General features: G+C 42.3%; 1 protein-coding gene across 2 annotated transcripts in view; it reads left to right on the forward strand.

Moving 5' to 3' along the window:
* Nucleotides 1-21,594, forward strand: part of lin7a (lin-7 homolog A (C. elegans)) — a 36,681-nt gene that overhangs the window by 12,282 nt on the left and 2,805 nt on the right. The window contains exons 2-5 of one of the 2 annotated variants that reach the window (XM_085768847.1): nucleotides 1,875-1,993; nucleotides 10,140-10,211; nucleotides 17,067-17,276; nucleotides 17,656-17,871. In XM_085768847.1, coding sequence (XP_085624973.1) covers nucleotides 1,875-1,993; nucleotides 10,140-10,211; nucleotides 17,067-17,276; nucleotides 17,656-17,871 — 617 coding nt within the window. The remainder of the gene's footprint in view (nucleotides 1-1,874; nucleotides 1,994-10,139; nucleotides 10,212-17,066; nucleotides 17,277-17,655; nucleotides 17,872-21,594) is intronic. The other variant, XM_085768846.1, reaches the window with a different exon arrangement.

Raw genomic sequence — 21,594 nt, forward strand, 5'->3', positions numbered from 1 at the left:
TGATTAGCATTACCCTGATGACTCTCCCCATTGCCAGCTCTCATCTGCCAATACAACTCTCTCCGGACTAGTTCTTTTCGAGCCATAACCGGTCTCGATGGGAACCGCACTCGGCAATTTCAAGCGGATCAATATAATCCTTTGTGTTTTATTACACGGCGCTTGAAATAGAAACAGCCATTTGATTTCTGTGAGGCGTGCACATCGTCTTCATATGTAGCATAAAGGCGGAATGCAATAACAGAGCACATTCTTGTGTTCCACATTTCCTTTTTATGGCCTCGTATAGAGCTACAGTATTCACACTGTCAGGGCTCGAGACGACTGCTCCTTTTCTCGTCTCCCACAGGTCGGCAAACAGTAAAAAGCTCCTCTGTCTGCCGTCTGCTTTATTGAGTTAGTCTATATATTCCCACAATTCAATAACGGTGGGGGTGTGTGTATGTGTTTTGAGTTTGTGTGAGTGACATGTCACGAAGCACATTTTGTGTTTGTCACTGTATTGTGTGAAAAGAGACACTGGCAGTATAGGATGACAGTGTGGAGAAACTGACTAGTCACTTTCTATTTAGCTACTGCCTGTCCTGAAGGTATGTACCTTCTGTTATGTAGACGCAGGGCCCTTTAAATCAGCTTTAATTGTGATTAGAGCTGCTACGTACTTACTTTTTTCATTAGGCCTACTAATTAAACTGCTGATTGTTTCAGCTATTGTTACTCGATACAGAAATGCAGAAAAATGGTGACAAATGGCTTGTTTTGTCAGACTAACCATCCACAACCAAAAGATATTCATTTTCGCAGCAGATGTTTGGCATTTTTGCTTGATAAATTACTTAAACCATCCATAACTAGAATTATTCTCGATTAATCTACTGTTTTGTTTCAGTTAAGCCTGTCATTATAAGTTGTTTATTCCATTTTCCTTCGTGTACCCATCCATATCATGGGTATTTTGTTAGTATTAGCACATAATGCTAAAGTAATTAGTTAAACTGTGAAATGTATCTAAAATAAATAATGAAATACAATTGAAAAGGTGATTTTCTATCTTTTATACCATTGAAAATGTTATATAATTAAAGTTTGGACATTTTTATTAGTATTAACGATTCCTTTTCACACTATTCTAACATTTCATAGACCACACAATTGATTTATCCTAAATCAACAGCCGTATTGATAAAAATGCTAATTCTACATGCAACAGTAAACCAGATCTCTCTATTTCTTGGTAAAAGAACAAGATGGGAAACTCCACATCTCAACTGTTAAACTGTACCAATCGTCTCGCTGTGTGTGGTCACCACACAAGCTGAATAAAACATGTTATTGACCCAACAGTCCGAGTCCATTGATTGAGTACCAAATCACTTTCCTCTCTCTTTCCATTATGTTTCTCCATTCACCGAGCCCAGTTTCACAGGGCAAGGAATTAATCAGTCAAGCTGGCAGACTCATTCAGCGCGGGGCAGGCTAATTAGAGGAGGAGAGCTCAGCATAGACCCCAGAGTCATAGCCTCTAACTTAAGGCTCATGGTTTAGTGTAAATGCTTTGTTATGCGCAGCAGGCTCCCACTCAGAGCAGGAAGTTTTAGCCTCTGAACAAATGAGTCTCTCACCTTTATTCACAAGAATTCAGCTGAGCCAATGAAAACGATCCGTGGATGGGACTGCTATTCAGCCGTTCATGCCACAGCTGGCCTTGACCGAGCCTCTTCCCATTATCCTACCTATTGATTCCCTTTACCACCTTCCTCGCAGCTCTGCTGTTATTGCAAATGTAATTTTATTTCTTCCCCCTTTCGGCACGATTATCCACATGCATACGCTCAAACCCACCCTCTCTCTCTCTCCCTCCCTCTGTCTGCCAGATGTTGCAAGGGCTATCGAGCTGCTGGAGAAGCTGCAGGAGTCGGGTGACGTGCCCGGTCACAAGCTCCAGTCTCTGAAGAAGGTCCTTCAGAGTGAGTTCTGCACGGCTATCAGAGAGGTGAGTCACCCGTCGGGCAGAGAACCGCTGGTCCGTGAACACCAAGGCGACTCATGTCTCTTGTGTCTGTCTCTTCTGTGAGGCTCCTCTTTTTATTTGGATGACCTTTCTTGTGCTATGTCTCCTTGCTATCGTGTTTTTTTTTTTATTCCCACTACCCCTACAGTCAAACATTGTGGTCACTGCTGTGATGCTTTTTGTTGGTTGTGGAGTGGGGGTGTTGCTGCTCTTTCACCTGGTCAGTCATGGTTGGTACTTCAAAGCAAAGTTGCTTTTTTGTGTGAAGAAATGATTTCTCAAGGAAAAATAATACCTGAACAGCTCGCTGTTGGGCCGCTAAGTATAGGTTCAAGCATGTTACTGTTGAAGCCGCTGGGGGTGAACTACTTTATATACAGTTTCATTTACCCCAGATAAAGCTGAGGAGCCATGAGATGATAAATGGGAAAAATAGAGAGAAAACAGTTCTGATACACTAATCTGTTTTCAGTCTTTTTCTCTAATCTTTGATCTTTGGTGAGATATTGGATCATTTGAAGATGCACTGAAACGAAACCATGTGAGAAGTTTAGAGGGGAAAATCACTAGCCTGCTTTGTGGAGCTGTTAACAACTCAGACTTTGATATGTGATCTTGACTACATCAGAAGCCAAAAAGTTTGGAAAGCTTTATTCTTCTCACACTGAAAGAGCACAAATGTTTCTCTCCAAGTTTAAACTTTTTCAAACTTTTGTAGATGTATCTAACGCCTAGCCGAACCCTTTTAATAATGCTTCAGTGGAAGATGGAAGCTTTCTGAATGCTAATTTTGTCATTATTCATAGTCATTCTTGACATTTGGTGTAGCCGTCTGGGCCTTAAGGAGAAAAACAGTAGCTATTTGTAGGTTTCACTATTGCTACATAGCTAGTGTTAGCATTAAAAGCTGTTTACTTTTTAGTCTAGAAGCAACATTGCGACCTCATAGCCAAACTTTATTCCTTTCTTCACAAAGAGCTGTTTCCAGTGGTGGTAAACAATATGAATATTAAATGGATGTGTCCTGAGGTTAGCATGCTAACCAGCTAGCCCTCTCCCATCTTGTCACTTTCCGATAGCGAGTCACTGCAGCTTTCAATCGGCCCTGAAGACATAGCGCTGCTCAGAAAGGGTAATCTTATCTCACAACCGCAACTGGAAAACACATTTGGAAGCAGATAAAACTCACAATTAAGACAAAATTATCAAATAAAGTAGAGAAGACTTTCTCTTCATTATATCATGATGGTGCTGTCGTGCTCTCAGGTCACGACCAATGGCTTGGAATTCAACCAGACAGCGAACAGAGAGGATTTATGGCGGCAACAACAAAACCAGGGAGCGTACCTTTAAGTCACTGTTGTGTTACATCAATCACCAAATGCTTATTGGGAATGTCACAGATTATTGCTCTGCCTTATTACCTCTGAGGCTGAGCACAAACACACTCACACTACGGCAGAGTGAATTTTTGACAGCATGAAAAATTCACGTGGAGCATTTAAATGATCAGGGGCCCAGAAAACATTATGAGCATTTCATTAACTTGAAAGTTTTATAAGCTGGTTACACAGAATTTTAATTAAGCAAATCACTGTTAGAGATTGGTTTAATCACATTTTACAGGGAAGGAATAACGTGTGAATCATAAACAGGGGTTCTTGTTTTTCCTCTTCTTGTCGAAATGCTCTCATTCACATGCACGCAAAACAGCCACCCACTGATCCATCATCTGAACACCATTCATCAGGAGGACGGAGGGGTACAATGCAAACAAGTGTATATCACTCTACATGACACCAATACACAGGCTGATATCGACGGATCTTGTATATTAAGTGTCCTGTCTGTTATGATATACTCCAGCAATACACAGTGACATGTATTTATTAAGCAAACAGGACGGTGAAGAGCAGGGAAACAGATGACAGATGCCACCACGGGCTCCATGTTGTAAGTTAATTGTAAACAAAGTGAACGTGTAATTTGTCCTGGAATGAAACCAGACAATTATAGCCAGACTGGATCAGTATGTCGGCGAGAAGCTCCACTTTCTTCTCTAATGGGGATCTGTGCTGTAAATTGATAAGGGGAGAGATTTCACTGCGGCAAAACACCAAATAACCAGAACATGTTTGGAGGCAGCGGTCTGGATCAGTAACTCCAGTCTCTCTGTTCTAGCAGCTGGAACAAATCCCACTTTCTACACCAAGTTTCTGGTGACTTGTTGGTAATTTAAATAAGTATGGAGGGTAAACATAATGAAGAAGGTCTCACATAATCACAAACTCCACTTTGAAATTGGCTTGCATTAGATTTAGCTGTAATTGAAGGTCATTATTGTGATGGGGAAACAGTCGCGACTGGTGGTTTTGCATAAAGAGCACAGAGACTTTTATGTTACACATTATAGCTGAAACAGTCTAATGCATTACTGCCACTCTTTCACTATTTACTTTACTTCTCCTTAATGTTTAAAGTGCTTAAGTCGCCTAAATGTAGCTATAAAGATTTTAATTATGATTTATTTACACTGAGGCTTGATTTCATCTCCTTTATAGCTGCAAAGCTGTAAAGTATATTTACTCAATTAATGTGCTTAAGTACACAAACATGGCTTTTAGCAGAATTTTAACTCATCATTTGAATTATTTATCTCTCTGTTCATTTCTGTGCCAGTCTCTACTCACAAAGGTAAAGTTTGCAGACACTAGCAGTGACACCACCTGATGTGAAGCCCCCTGACATTATGCAGAGTGACAGAGAGGAGGAGGAGAGGACTAGTTCTCTCCCCTCGTGGGGTCCAGCTCCAGCTCTGCTCTGCTCTGCTCTGCTGTGGCCTGCTCAAGGATGCCCGGCACATCCTGGCACCGCTGCACGTCTGGCAACAGGCTGACTGATCTCCGTGCCAGTCACTGGAGTGCAATGACAATGGTTCTCAAAAACCCTCTGAGGAAAGGCCTCAGCAGCACCAGCAGCAGCAGTAACAGTAACAGCAGCTGCCCTTTGCCAACAGCCAAAGATGCAGACCACTTCACCCACAAAGAGCTGGCTAAACGCTGTCACCAGGGAAACCATCAGCGACGCTGTGGGATTAGCTGGGCTGCAGCGAGGGAGAATATGGTATAGGGGATTACAGGTTTGTGAGAAGCGATGACACGACAGCTCCTGTGTGTGTGGTGCTGATACAGCTGGAGGAGAAGAGAGGTTGTAAGTGCTGGCTACCGCAGACCGTAGCTTATTACTGTTATTAGGCAGAGCATTAAAGGAGCTGCTGTTGTGGAATATCACGCTTCTCTTCTCAGCAGCTGTGTCCTTCACTGCACTGTTTGCATCTGAGACAATTACGAGACTCGGAGTTGGAGGAGCATCTCCGTGGGGGAGCAGCAGTTAGCCAGAGTGTGATGGGCTGATATCCATAAGTCTGCTCCAGTGTGTTTGTGTGTGACAAGAGAAAAGCTTTAATCACTGCAGGGTTGACTTTCCAACTAGAGGAACTGTTTGGCTCACACATGGCATCCTGATATTTTTCAGCCTCTGAACATGTACAAACATTAAAAGCAACTTCAAATCTTGGGGGAAAGAAACGACCAATTAGAACACAGCTACAAACTACCAATACAAATCAACCAATAAGAATACTACAAATGGATCAATATCTCAGCAACGCCTTGAGGGAAGAACTCCAAATTTGGCACCGACATTCACTCAGACTCATTGATGAAAAAATTATAATTTGGTTGTCAGAGGTCAAAGGTCAAGGTCACAGTGAATGCACACAAAATTAATACTGAATATTACTGTTCTAACCTGAAACTATTAAATTATAACCTGAATGCAAACACTCTGCGGTTTGGCAGATGTCAGATGTGCCAAAAACACTTGAACGCACCTTCTCTGGAAGCAATAAATCAGTGCTTTCAGCCACAAAATGATAACACAACTTTGACAGAGAACGTTCACTGTGATAGAATACCTTATGAAGTCTCTGTAAGCTCATTTTCTCGCCATAATGGCAGTAATCTGAATCTATACCTGCCTGAAAGAAATCTAGAAAAGTGTCTTTGTTTTTTCTTCTTCTCACTATTCAATTATTTTCTTTTTTATTCTGTCCACACCTGTGTCTCTTTCCTAAATATCATCCATCAGCATTTACTAGTCTCAAGTTAAGGAGCCATAAAGCAGAGGTTAAACTCCGCGTCCAACACTCCTGTTGTTCATTTTGATCACAATCTTTTCTGTGACATTTCATTTTTGCAGATGACCTTTCTCTCCACTCCAGGCCTTTTGTAATCTTGATATGATTTCTCCCCTTTACACACATATGTGATGTAGCTCATTTCACAGTCCGGTGCACAGATTCAAGGCCAGACAAGATGGACATACTAATCGTGTCTATAGAGTGAGAAGTCCAGGCAGTGTATAAGTCCAGCTCCAACCCTGAACCCCGACTCTACGTCGATAGAATTCACAGAGCACGAATCAGCCTTGATAAGGACGACAGGCCGGCTGTCAACGTGAAGAATGGACGGCAGCGAAAACGGCCTGTTCAGCAGTGTTGGGCTAAATGACAAAGAGACAGAGTTTGATGAGCTGGTTGTCTTTCTCCGCCGCGATCGTCAGTGATGAGAGGAAGGGGGAAAGGGGGGAGAATCTCTGTGTGTCTGTGTTCGTCTCACTGTATCAGCCTGAAAGAGTTGTCAGGGTCAATCAGCCTTGCAAATGGGAAAGGAAGGACACAAGACGAGATGACTGGGAGAGCTAACCAGCTGGAAATGATGGGAATTCGCAGTATATTGGGTTAGGGAGTCCTATCTGACGAACACGGGAAGCTCAAAAAAAACGATCGCATCTTTCATCGGCTCCAACGTTGCAGTTGATTTTCCACTTGAGCAGAGATTTTCAATCAACATAATACACTGTGTGTGTGTTTTTTTAATAAAAGCAAAAGCAGGCAAGGACAGAGGATTTGTGTTGATTCCATCCCGATGCTTCCTCCTCCCACATCGTATTAGGATGAAAGGCACATTACATTACATTGGTACGAGCAAGTTTAAGGGGCATGTTTAAGTTTGACGCTGGTTTTCATCCTTTGCCAAAAACATTATCCAGGCCAAGACCTCTCTTTTACCCATCCCCCTCCTCTCCATCTCTTCTGACTCAGTGGAGGAAGCATGAAGCCATGGTTACTAGCAGCATTGTCACGTCAGTTTTCCCCTGCAAGCATCTCTCTCTCCCTCTCTATTCTCAGCCTCTGTGGCAGCCGGGGCATCCTCCTCGTATAGGTGATAGTACCAGTATCCTGCCAGGATGAGTGACCGCCAGGATACTCTTTGGTGAAAGCGGTGGGAGGGGGGGCAAGACAGTAAAGACGTCTGGCAACAAGAAAGGCAAGAGGGGAATTTAAAAAAGATGCCTGCAGGACACGGCGGCCTTTTTAGAGCAAAGTGCAGCCACCATAAGACAAGACCGACATTCAAAAGCACAGAGCTATTTGTTCCATGTTATGGCTTATTTAGGGCAAAGCATTCAGGTTAAACATGAGGAGAGAGATATTCAGTGTGCGTCTTTTCTGCACCATCTTACATTTTACTGTTGATAATCATTTCAAAATTGTATATTTTGGTAAATATGAACATGCTCCTTACATAAACGAGAATTTTAAAGCAGCACTACTAAACTTTTTTTTAAATCTTTTTTTACCAGTAACAATCGATCAAATCCATTTAACCTAATTATCACCCAAACATCAGCTTGTGTTTTGATGTCTTTCAGCTTTGTTTTGGTTCTAGGCCTCACTGCATTCATCAACCTGTTCCCACCATTAGCAGCCAGCTGTTTACAGTAAAAAAAAAAAAAAAGAAAAAGTTCACATAAATCCATTGTACGTGACCTTTGCAACAATAAACAGTAGAAAGACACAGCTGCTATAGCAAGAACAACAAGATCAGCAATTCTTGTAATTGATTATCCATCACTGATGTTATTATTTTCTTCTCGAAAGGGTCATGAGGAATCAGGGAAGGGTATATCATGATTGATCAGGTTGTGCAAGTGTATCTGCATCATCTTTTCCAAAAATCTGCCCATACAGACTAAAACACAACTCAGACTTATCAAACTAAAATGTGGACCAGTGGCATTTCCAAAGAAAACCAGTTATTACTGCAGCAAAAGTAACGCATTTTAAAATGAATATCAGTGTGTGTGTAGGCTACCCTGTGACACTCTTGTCATGCCTGAAGGACCATTTCTAAACATTTGCATAACACAGACCAGCGCTTGATGACCACTACACCCATTAGTCTAACAACCAGCAGTGTTATAGAGTCCATGTCTGAGAAGTGCTAAGTGGTAGAGACAGTTGCAGTCAGAGTAAATAGGTGTAATTAGCAGCTGCAGTGGTTGCTTTGGAAAAAGGAAAAGTGAGGCACTGCAGACAGACAGAGGCAGGGAAAACCTTTCATGGCATTTACAAAGCTGTGCTCAGCCTTAAAAAGTGCAAAGGTGGAACGAGTCCTTGGAAAAAGGTGTCATTTGGGAGTTTTGTGTGTGCAGAGCGCCAGTTCCCCTTCTCTACATGCATCACTGCTGCAAATCGTGAAAAATGCATTGCAGTCTGAAACGTGGAACCATGATTTCCAACGATATTCTTTTAGATTCATGAGCAAACAACACAACATGAGTTCAGGGATATTTCCCCCGCCCCCCTCCGCATCTGATATGTGTCTACATAAGAATATCTCAAGGTTTCCAGCTTATAACTATACATCCTTTTGATGATTCAGAGCGGCGAAGCCTTTATAATGTTGCACTGAAGTATACGTGAAAGCTGCCGGGTGAGTTTGCTTCTAGGCACGCTGCCACGCTTTGATGAGAGACATCATCTAGTCGGTGGAAACAGGTGATTAAAATTCACTCCTGAGCCACGGCAATATGTCATCGACGGCAGTTCTGAGCTTGTTTTGCACCAACCTTTTCCGCAATAATGTACAGTATCATTACCCCGATTAAAAAATTTGATTGCCCGTTTCGCCAATTAACTGCATCTGCCACGAACGTAGGATTAAAAATGAGCCGATGTGCTTGTACCGTGGAAAGCTTGTCCGCTGAAATCATGGTGATCTTTTGCAGTAATCTCTGGTGTTTAATCAAGTCGGTTGCACCAACTCAGCAAAAACAGCACCTCAGAGACTTTCTTTTTTTGCAATCAGCCCATATATCTCAATCATTTAAAGCTCCATCTCCTTCCACCTATTGTAATGATCATTATCTGCTTTCAGCAATGGAGGGATGTGGCAGATCGGACTGATTTTAGCGTTGTAACAGCTGCAGCACTTTGGTGGAGAAGAACCTACTCTATCTGAATGGCAGCAAATGGAAGAAAGTTTTTTTTAAATCTCCTCCGTTACAGTATATTAACCATACATCTTCATTCAGCACCGTCTTTGCCCTCGTCTCATTTATCCTTTGAGCAAGTTCAGTTGTAAGGTGTTGTTACAAGACACGTCTTAACAGGAAAGGTCAGCTGTCTGCATTGATTATGTCTGCTTCGGTGAATAGGCAGAAAATCTTGTTTTTCACCCAACTGGACATACAGCAACCTGTGTCTGCGCGCCAACTCAGGCTCAGCACTTAATGTTCTGGAGACTTTCCCCTGCTGTTTATAAAGTCAGCACCAAACTGTGCCTCTGTTTCCTGAGCTAAGAGTCAAGTTTTTTTTTTTTTTCTTTCTGATTTGTTAGGGAAAGTGCTGCACAACTGTTCAGCTAAATCACATTAAGACCAACATTATATAATTTTGCACAGCTGGCACCTTTGCTCCCTACCTCCCTATAAGTACATGGATTGGTAAAACAATGAGATTTACATATTATTTGCATTTATGAGATAAATTTAAGCTGACTTTCTGAGTAGTTCTTTTGGACTGTGCTATAGCCTACAATAATACGAGAGTGGTGTGGTTCCCATCAGTCGGGTCTGTTAATGTGTCTGCACCAGCTGTGCGGGAAAACCATTATTTGACTATGGAAATGAACTGTTAGAGCTCACATTCAGGGGTGGGTGATTTCAGATTTCCACCATGTGAAACATAATTATAATGCCCGTCTCTATTCATTTCTTTCAGGTGTACCAGTACATGCATGAAACAATTACAGTGAATGGCTGTCCAGAGTACCAGGCGAGGGCCACAGCCAAGGTAAGAGATGCTTTTGAAGTCAGGCTCCAATACAGTGAGTTAAACGCATTGAATGTGACTAGGGAAAACTGTAACTAATGAGTGGGGAACTATCTGTTAATCACATTACCCTGTGATATCATTCTCATCTATTCTGTTGGCCAGAGTAGAATGAAATTACCAAAGTAAGTTCTACTTTGCTAATGGCCCTCATTAAGAGTCTGTCTGTGTAATTAAGCAATAACAAGCGAGAGTGCCAATTTTGTGGGAGGGAGTAAAAGGCTGACTGTCACTTTAACATGCACAATGTTTATTGTTGTATCAGTTCCAGTATCGATTGTGATGATTAGCTATAAGAGCGAAGCCACAAACACGTGTTGAAGAAGTAACCATCAGTTCTAGCTGTAGTTTAAAGGGATAGTTCAACATTTTGGCAAATTGGCCCATTGCCATAATCCCTATAGTTTTAGGAGTAGGTTTGTTGCCTTTAATTGTTGGTGCAAGCTATTTTTAGAGCGGCGGAGCAGAGCCGTGAGCTGCTCAGAGCTACGCTACGGAGGCTCATGGGATTTCTTGGTTTCCCTCATCAAACTCATCAAATACACAATCCAACAACTCCAAACTGCTCTCGTGGACAAGTTGTGACCTGCACATTCACCACGCTATGAGATAATAACGGAACGTTACGAGACAGAGTTGTTTTTGAGAGTTGTAAATTCCTGCAAAACCACTGATGCACATTCAGCAAGCAGTCTCTGCACTTGCCTCGAAAACAACTCTGTTTTCCGTTTTTTTCTTTTAAAACACTTTAATATTCAGATGAACAGACAACAGGCTAGTTTTGTTAGCTGGTTTTCTTTTTTGCCATTAGCCACAGTAGCTAACGGAGGCTAATTTTTAAGTTTACTTTTAGTTTGACTCAAGATAAATGTTTTAAATGATTTATCTACTACAGTATTAGAGTTTGTTTGCAAAGCTGTGCCGTCAGTACATTTATTGAATCTTTAAAAAGGAGGTGGTGAGCACAAAGGTTGCTGACCTGAATCCACAAGTATGAGAATAAAACCCAGGTTGATTTATAACGATTTAAAAAACGAAATTTCTAAACCTTTTCAGGTAAACCAAACCGGTAGATTCAGTCGAGTGAATATTGTATAGGTCATACTATGTCAAATGATTGATTTATTTTAGGTGCATGGACTTTCTTCTTTGAAGTTTGCATGAAGTTGTTCAGCCTGTTGGCAAAATGCACAATTTTGGAGAAAAACAGCGCACAAGGTCAAACAAACTTCTAATCAATACTGGCATCAAAATCAGACTAGATGTTTCCCAGAAGAAAGACTGGCAGTATATCTCAGAACCTGAATGAGCTAAAAGTTTAATGCACCAACTAATTCCCAGCTCTCAACACTTCACCTAAAACACCTTCAGTTACTAAATATCTTTGTAAATCTGTCTTCAGTTCAGCTCTACATAATATTCTCCCTGAATCATCTGATTAGCAGCCACTTGATATCTATCTCTTATTAATTCTGTTTTTCTCGGAACAATATGACACAAATCTGGTTTTGTTGTCAAACTGCATGAGAAATGTTGTAGTTCTAAAATTGCTTATTTGTGTAGCTGTCATCACATCCAACAGGCTGACTGTAATAGACTGATTTCTTCTGTTTTGTTCTCTATCAAAAGTGTTTAATCTGCTAGTCAAATCAAACCAAGATACATTTTTATATTCACATTACAGACCTTGATTCAATTCACTGCACATAACAGATTTCCTACGTACTTCGCATCTGTTCATGGGTGCAACTGAAAGCGCTCACCTTTATGCTTCTTCCACTTGACTATTTATTTTTTCAGGTAGATTTGTTGTTGCCTGCTGTTTAGGAGAAAAAAAATCGGTGTCGCATTTTGACAAGATCAGAGCTGAGACATTACCAAGTCTGGAGTGAATGTGTAATGAATGCAATAAGCTAATTTTGGAAGTAACAAAGAGATGAGCTTTTAATCAGGCGCACATCTGCAAAAGACACGGGCCTTTATGAGAGGAAACAAAGAAGGAGGGCTCGTCTGATTTAATGTGAAGAGGTGGGTGAGATGCTGGGAGGAGAAAAGATGAGAGAGTACCTCTCGGTCCTTCAGTGGCTCAGTGTCCAGCTGGGTCCACTCTCTCCCCCTCCTTCTCCTCGTCCTCCTCAGTACATCACAACGAGTGGGTGGAGGGTGTGAATAAAAGAATATGACAAACACAGAGAGAAGTGCATCTTTGTATGTGAGTGCAGAGAGATTGCACGAGAGAGGCTTCGAGTCGTGGGTGTCGCTGATCAGCTCTCGCCTCTGTAGTCGGCTCCACCATGCACAAAACTGCAGATTCTAGTGAATTGCAATTGAAAACCTGGTAAATGTAATGGTTCAACATCTTTTCTAAACATAGCCTATTGTAATTGGTTTCTTAATGGGAATTGCTGAGAAGATCAATACCTATCACATATCTGTGAATGAATTGATCTTAAATTAGCATTACACTATGAGCAGGTGAAACATGTAGCCTGGCTCTGTTGAAAGTTTGAACAATACACCTCTCTGCATCTTTACATCTCAATAATAAACATAATATCAGATTTTTTTTTCTCCATCTAATCTTTCTTTCCCGTAGCTACTCCCAATTATCCACAAACTCAACCTTTCGTTTGCTTGTTTGTGTATCTACAGCTTAAACAAACACAACGTATTGTTCATTAATGAGCTTGAAGAGCCTGTAGAAACCAGTCTTTGCCGTCTCATCCTATTTTTAGTAGCTATTAACGCTAGGCTAATCACCTGCAGTCTTTTCATCTGAAATGAAATGATTCACAAAGTTGTTGTGCTTACATTTCTGTGTATACACATTAAACAAACAAGATATAATGTGTTAATTAGTGAACCATAGAGAGGCTGGTATAGGTGAATTATATTTCACTTTGTAGAGAGTCAAGCGGGCTGTTAATGCGTCTAGTTAGCAGCTACTAAGCAAATAACCTAACCACTACTGATACAATCTTTTCATCTAAAAAAAAAGAAATATAGTCCACAAAACTGTTGTTTTTGTGTTTATGACTACAGATTAAACAGACAGGACATAATGTGTTAATAAGTGAGCTTTGGAGGTTGGTTGGTGCATTTTGTAACGTTGTAGGTACAAAAGTCAGGCTAGTTTTCCTCCCTGTAGTTAATTAAACTATAAGTTAATAGGCCTCTTAATGCACTGATGGCAGTCTTTCTGTTTAAAAGGAAAAGAGAGAACAGTCCACCATGTTCTTGTTTTGTGATTATACTTGTGTTAAACAGGTTAAACAAACAAGATATTGTGTTATTTAGTAGCCTATTGTTGTTCCTGAACTTTTACCAGAGCTGAGCTAGCTGTTTCAGTGTTGCACAGTATGTTCCCAAGATTTAGACCTATTCATTCGAGCAGGATGTAGAAAATATGACAGACAGTGTATCTTATTTTTCTTTGTGTTAGAAACAAACAAACACTGGCTGTCGTCTTGTTGATCTTCCAATTGCACATTTGTAACTACATTTGGTACATCTCCTGTTATTTGTCGAGCAGCTCTCGTTGCCTGATTCGATGAAAAATAACATCTTTATTAATGTCTGGAGATGAGTCATTTCACCCCATAAAGAAATTGTGACTTTTAAGATGGAAGAAGAGTGTCCTTCTTTCAGTGCCTGAAGCGACCATGAAGACATGATTTAAGCGGCTTTAAAACTCCCACCTCCTTTCTTTTTTTTTCTGTCTTTGCCCTAAACTTTGAGAAGTTCCTGCTCTTAAATCTGTCTTAAAATTGCACATCCACTGGGTAATTAAGCAGACGGCTAATGACCTGAGCTGGTGTAGCTGTAGGCGCTCCCACAACTGGGAGGACTGGGGATTTTCCCCTTAAAAGTTTGTACTCTCTGTGGAGATAGTCTTTAAGCCGAGTCACAGCGCCAACTGCACTGAATCAATATCCCACACATCGTCTGAAAAGAAGATAGGTATTGAAAGCGAAGTCTATAAGCTGCAGAGGTAATAATGATGAAATATGTGAAATTTATGATGATGAATATATGATGATGCTGCTGTTCAACTGCCTCTTGAGTGCTTTACTTAGTGAGACGGTAAATCTCCCGTCAGTCAAGATTTGTGTTTCACCTGAACAACCCGATTCTCTTTGATTGCTTCATTAATTAAATCAACTCAGCCTCTAATCCCTGGCCTGAGGCCCTTATTACTGATCTTAATAGAGACAGGGAAGGAAAAAAATGGGATGATCGAGTGACTTTGGAGATATTAAGTCATACTTATACAGTGGAGTGTGTCTACCGAGGAAGTATCCCCCTAACAAGCTTTTCATTTTAAAATGCCTCCCGTGCTTTAGAGGCGCCGGCCATCTGCCAGATTGTTTTTTCGTTTGCAAAAACCCAGATAAAGTTGTGAAGGTCAATGCGCTGTGAGGCCTGGGAGGCGACGGTATGCATGCTGAGGAGCTGCCTTTTTGCTTCTCAGTGGGACAGGGAGGGAGGGAGGGAGGAGACGGGGAAGAAAAGGAGAAGGACAGAGAGTCGAGGTAAAAAAGGGAGCAAGAGGGCGGGAAATTGACAGAGTATAATGGCGGGATTAAAACGGGCAGCGGGGGAAGAGATAGAAATGAGTAAAACAGTTTGAGCAGAAACGATTGCGGTCATGAAGATACATATGAATATGGAAGGGGAAGAGGGGGGAGGACGAGACAGAGACGGGGATGCTGCCTGGAAGGGGAGCATCATCAAAGACCTCAAAGTGCCAAGCTACTCGTAGGCTGCCGGGGAATTTGGATACACATCTGCAAAAGCTTCTGACAGAACCTCCCCTCCTTTACTTTTTTTTTTTTTTTTTATGCTCCCTTTTCCCAATCTACCTCACATATCATAAATGACACCGACATGACAGCGAAGCACCTGTGGCAGTGCATCTGTGGTTCAGTGAGCACAGGGCGTCTCTTCCTCTGTTCGCCTGCCATTAGCTTTCCCGGGCTGTGGCTAACAAGCTCCTGGCTGCTTTGTTCTGAATGTACAAGGAGCAAGGAGCTTGGCTAGCGGTTCAAAGAAGCTCCCATAGCCAGGGAGAGGCAAAAACTTCAACCAGCTGGTAGAAAACACTGAGGGTTGAAAGTTGTCTGGCTGCTCCTCTGGTGTATACTTGGATGTGTTAATCCATGTGCTTAGAAAGCCAGAGAACTTCTCGTGTGGAGTCTAAATCCCCTGCCCTGACTAAATCCTAACGCTTTGTTACGGCCATCCTCGCAGTTAAATGATAAGATGCAGCAGAGGTTCAGAGTTTCTATCCATCTTTAAAATCGCAGTGTAATAGCATTTAAAGGGATAGTTCACCCTAGAATGATATTTCGCTCATTATCTACTCACCCTCATGTTGACTAAGGGCTGGAAGAAGTGTCAGAGTCCTCCGTCCCTTCTCTGAGTTACAGGGGGTCTTGGCGTAGCAGTGCATGTCCATATAACGGTTGCAAAGGGACACCTGAGCTCTTCGTAAAAAAACACACACAAAAAAACATCCAAATACCTCCATGATGCTCGTATGTAATGTCCATCTTGTGCTGAAGCCCCAAATTGCGTAATTGTCCCGAAAAAAATTAAATAAGTCTATATTTTAAGCTTGTTTGTAGCGGAAGCTTCTCGAAGCTCCTCTTCCTGGTCCGTCCAAATCTCGCGTGATTCGCAGTAACCGCACTGACGCCGGCGCAAATCACGCGAGATTTGGACGGACCAGGAAGAGGAGCTTCGAGAAGCTTCCGCTACAAACAAGCTTAAAATATAGACTTATTTAATTTTTTTCGGGACAATTACGCAATTTGGGGCTTCAGCACAAGACGGACATTACATACGAGCATCATGGAGGTATTTGGATGTTTTTTTGTGTGTGTTTTTTTACGAAGAGCTCTGGTGTCCCTTTGCAACCGTTATATGGACATGCACTGCTACGCCGAGACCCCCTGTAACTCAGAGAAGGGACGGTGGACTCTGAAAATTCTTCCAGCCCTTAGTCAACATGAGGGTGAGTAGATAATGAGCGAAATATCATTCTAGGGTGAACTATCCCTTTAAGTATAGGCAGTTACTTTGAGTTCAATAAAGACTTATAATTGTAGCAGTGCCTCAATTCAGGAGCTACAAAGCTATTGCCCTTTGTTGTTACATTAGAGCATCGAGGTCAAACCAAAAGGAGATGGTCCGGTCTACAAGGGATTTTCATTATGTGGTGCTAGATGTTGCCTAGCAACCTCAACAGAGCAAGCCTTCTTTTACAAAACCTTGAGGTTTTAAGTTCTATGGTATCAGTTGTGCCATTATCCGTTAACAACAACCTGCAATTAAGGTTGAAATCCTCTGCCTTGGTGTCATCGGCCTTCATTATCTTGACACAATGAACCATGGGAGATGTTGGGCGGCAAAAGATCCATCCACTGGATCCTCTGTTGCCCAGGAAAAGAAGGTTGCATTTCTAGGTTGTGTTTGAAGGAACCACGGCTGTGATGCAATTGATCCACAAGTGCATCCTAGCCTCTGAATTGCGACACATCTGAAAGACCCCCTCCGATGAAAATCATGTTTTTTGTGCTTTTCACATGTTCCTGTGGCAATTTTCTCATGTTAGAGGACATATCAAGTTTTGTGATTTTGGCTAAAAACTTCTTAAACACAATTTTATGACCACAGAGAATGCTTTAAAATAACCAAAAAGGGTAATTGGAGGGGGACTTTAAAGGACTACAAGTCACAGAAAAAAGCAGTGTACTGTAGTGCTTCATACTTTCTGGTGAGACGACTGATTCTTATTTTTCTCTCTCCCCCCAGGCCACAGTGGCAGCCTTTGCAGCCAGCGAGGGTCACTCTCACCCGCGGGTGGTGGAGCTTCCCAAGACGGAGGAAGGCCTGGGCTTCAACGTGATGGGCGGCAAAGAGCAGAACTCGCCCATCTACATCTCCCGCATCATTCCCGGAGGCGTGGCCGAGAGGCACGGCGGCCTAAAGCGGGGGGACCAGCTCCTGTCCGTCAACGGCGTGGTACGTCCAGAGAGCCTCCATATATGGGTCCGAGGCAGAGTGTAGATAAACATCTCTGCCTCCCAAAAAAAATACTACTGTATGTCCTCAGCTGGAATATTTTTAGAAGCTTCTCACCAAACGGAGCAGTGTTTGATTTCTGGTTTGACGCTTGAGTCAACAATCAGGAGAGCTATTGAGATCAAAGTGCTGCATGTCTTGTGTGGAGAGCAGAAACACTTCTTCATCCACTGGAGAGATGAGAGAGTGCCAGGCTCTGCGTTTTCACATTACAACAACTCGGTGCCGAAAATGGAGCAAATATATTTTCCTTCTCTGGGAGTCGACTCTATTTTAAACATATATTCAAATCGACTTCCACTCTCTCACCCCCCCGCAGAGCGTGGAGGGCGAGCACCACGAGAAGGCGGTGGAGCTGCTGAAGGCGGCCAAGGACAGCGTGAAGCTCGTCGTCCGCTACACCCCCAAAGTGTTGGAGGAGATGGAGGCGCGCTTCGAGAAGCTACGCACGGCCCGGCGGCGCCAGCAGCAGCAGCTCCTCATGCAGCAGCAGCAACAGCAGAACATGGCGTCTCAGCAAAACCACATGTCGTAGGTGAGGCGCTTCATTGCTTTAAGGGTGAGGGGGCGAGGCAGACGACCAGGGACACGAGGTAAAACACAGTGGGAGCTGTGTCTGTGCTGGTAGCTGATAAAGCATATGCATATATGCTTTACATCCTGCTCTATATCACTCATTCGCTTCATTTTCCACCGACCAGAAACCTTCAAACCAGCTTCGTATCTGCTTCTTTACAACAATGTGTGACATTCTGGGAAATGGAAGAGAAAAACAACCGGCACTGCCCAGAAATAGAAATAGAAATATAACAACAACCAGCTACAGCATGTGACCTTCCACACATCTGTACAAGAACCAGCGCCAGAGGCCAGATGTCTCCCCCTGTTACCAGTCTGTATGCTAAGCTAAGCGTAGCATTTTCTGGCTCTGACAGACACATGTGAATAACTGTAGCTCCACATTCAAACCTGTGTCTTTGAAATGAGGTCCATATAACACATATATGCAGCTACAGTATATTAAAGGGATAGTTCAACATTTTTGGCAAATTGGCCCATTACCATAATCCCTCTGCTCCGCCGTTCTAAAAATAGCTTGCACCGACAATTAAAGGGATAGTTCACCCTAGAATGATATTTCGCTCATTATCTACTCACCCTCATGTTGACTAAGGGCTGGAAGAAGTTTCAGAGTCCACCGTCCCTTCTCTGAGTTACAGGGGGTCTTGGCGTAGCAGTGCATTTCAATGCAATGGTTGCAAAGGGACACCAGAGCTCTTCGTAAAAAAACACACACAAAAAAACATCCAAATACCTCCATGATGCTCGTATGTAATGTCCGTCTTGTGCTGAAGCCCCAAATTGCGTAATTGTCCCGAAAAAAATTAAATAAGTCTATATTTTAAGCTTGTTTGTAGCGGAAGCTTCTCGAAGCTCCTCTTCCTGGTCCGTCCAAATCTCGCGTGATTTGCGCCGGCGTCAGTGCGGTTACTGCGAATCACGCGAGATTTGGACGGACCAGGAAGAGGAGCTTCGAGAAGCTTCCGCTACAAACAAGCTTAAAATATAGACTTATTTAATTTTTTTCGGGACAATTACGCAATTTGGGGCTTCAGCACAAGACGGACATTACATACGAGCATCATGGAGGTATTTGGATGTTTTTTTGTGTGTGTTTTTTTACGAAGAGCTCTGGTGTCCCTTTGCAACCGTTATATGGACATGCACTGCTATGCCGAGACCCCCTGTAACTCAGAGAAGGGACGGTGGACTCTGAAAATTCTTCCAGCCCTTAGTCAACATGAGGGTGAGTAGATAATGAGCGAAATATCATTCTAGGGTGAACTATCCCTTTAAAGGTAACGAACCTACAGTACTGCTATGACTATAGGGATTATGGCAATGGGCCAATTTGCCAAAATGTTGAACTATCCCTTTAACATAATGAAGATATGTCATGAATATGAGGTAGGATTAACAAAATGCCTCCGAATATGATACGATACGACATACGATACGGTACATGGGTCATGATACAATACAACATTGAAACATTTTGCAATATTGCGCTACATTATGATTTATTGCTTTTTTGCAACTGTAAAATATGCCCCTAGTGCTAATTTTTGGCATGGTGGAAATATGTTCATTCAGTAAAATAAGTCACAGTATTATTCATCTTTTATTTGTTGTGGTTGTGTTTTGCTGCTACTTTTAGCTGCTCTAAAAAAAAATCACAGTAAAGCTTTGCTCTCATGGTTTACCACTTTATCTTAGCTCCCAGTCTAGGGAGGGGAGACTGAGGTCAAATGGAGATGAGCGCAGATTATCATTGAGGGGTTTTTTTTTCTCTATGTGAAAGAGTTTTGGATTAGAGGTGTTTTCTATTTCAAGGCTTGGCTGAAATAAAACAAAATAAGAGGGGCAAGTGGGTGCACATACCCACGTACAGATTTGCTTTTTATCATTTCCCCCTATGAGAATGTGTAGAGGCTTAGACCTCAGAAAATCCTGCAGCCTACTAGACGTACTTATGATTTATGGCTTTTATTTACTTCATTTCATCATTCATTTATCGTGAATAATATCAAATTCATTATGTTTCAGGTGAGACGTTGTGCCTATTAATTATGAAACATTTTGTAAATTGGTTCTGCAGTGGCCTATTATAAAAATGCTGTTTACACGGAGCATAGATGGAGATAGCGTTGACATCCAAGTACAAAGCCTGAAAGCTCAGAGGTATACCTCTCAAACTGAGCGTCTGCTATCATCTGTGCAAACATTACAACCTCCTCTCTGTTCTGCTACCGATTCTGTTGTAAGGGCTGTAAATTATTGAAGCTTAAACCGATTACATCTGTGGCTCATGCTCTGCAGGTACGTGGATAAGTAGATACAGCCCGCGGTGGCGTTGTGCTGAAGCTGCAGCTGCAAGATGAGTCTGCATGCGTCTGCTGCTCGAGACATTTTTTTTTTTTACATTTTTCCAAGTTCCAGATTTAGAACAAAGCTCTGCACTGCCTGTCAGAGGAAAGCAAACTCACACTTTTAAGTGGGCGCAAACTTAAAAGCCAGAAGAAACTTTTCAGACACTAATCATACCATGAAGTTAAATCATATCATGCTATGCAGCCTAATTCTGCCCAGACTGTTTAAGGCATCTCCCTGACGTACTGGAGGCGGGCATGTGTCCAAGATCTCAGTGGCACTGGCCGTTTGATACTAAATCCCCCAAACATATCTCTTGTCTTGCACTTGGCACGGTGCAGCTTTGGAAGGTATTTGGGAGCTTGTAGCAGTGTGTTGTGGTGGAGCTACAGACAGGGAAACTGAGCAGGGATCATGTTTTATCCATGCCGGTGCGGCGATCGCAGAGATTTGGTTCTGCGGGCCAGTGGGCGGCCGCCCAAGTGACACGCACAAGCAAGATATGAGTGAAACATGAGCCACTGGTTTGACTGGTCTTCATCTCCCTCACTGTGTCCACCAGTTGTTTTTTCACTCTTTCATCCACCATACAAACATTTCAACATTTCAATATGACTAACAATATACATGTAAATGCATGTATATTTAATGTTTTTGTTTTGTTTTATAGTACTGTGTTTTCTGTTCTGGTGTCTGCCTTCACAATAAAAGCTCCAGGAAACTCTGATTGTTTATGTGCACAACATTTACAGTAGTGGCATTGAGATGTCTCTGTTGTGCCTAAATTAGCACTATGACCAGAATCACAATGAATGCACCACACTACACACACATGGTGTCAACAACACTGCACTAGCATTGCAAGCTAGAAGCTGCTCCTCCACACACAATGACTCCGCACAATTTTCCTCCAATCAGCAGATTCATGGATAAAAATCAATCAAACTTCAGCTCCAAAACACAACGATGACCACACATTTCCTCATCGACTGACTTTACACCAACTTCAAATCACATACGAAGCAAAAACCAAAAGCAAACAGGGTGAAGAGCAGGCCTACCTTCTCACAAGGAAGTCCAGAGGCAAAACAGGAAGTAAAGCTCGCGAACTGCAGGTCATGCATTTAGTAAAATAAAAGAGTTGTTAATGCTATACTTCCCACTTTAAACAGACATCATTCCCTTACATAAAAAAGTGAAGGCATATGTTCACTCCTATTAAAATATATCAGAAGGGGTGGTGTTTAGCTCAGTTGGTAGAGCACCCGCCCCATGTGTTGAGGCTATTGGCTATAGTCCTCGCTGCAGGCGGCCCCGGTTCGAGTCC

Source organism: Trachurus japonicus, chromosome 23 (assembly GCF_045865225.1).
Source record: "Trachurus japonicus isolate A0001 chromosome 23, Traja_1.0".
In the NCBI taxonomy this organism is placed as follows: Eukaryota; Metazoa; Chordata; class Actinopteri; order Carangiformes; family Carangidae; genus Trachurus; species Trachurus japonicus.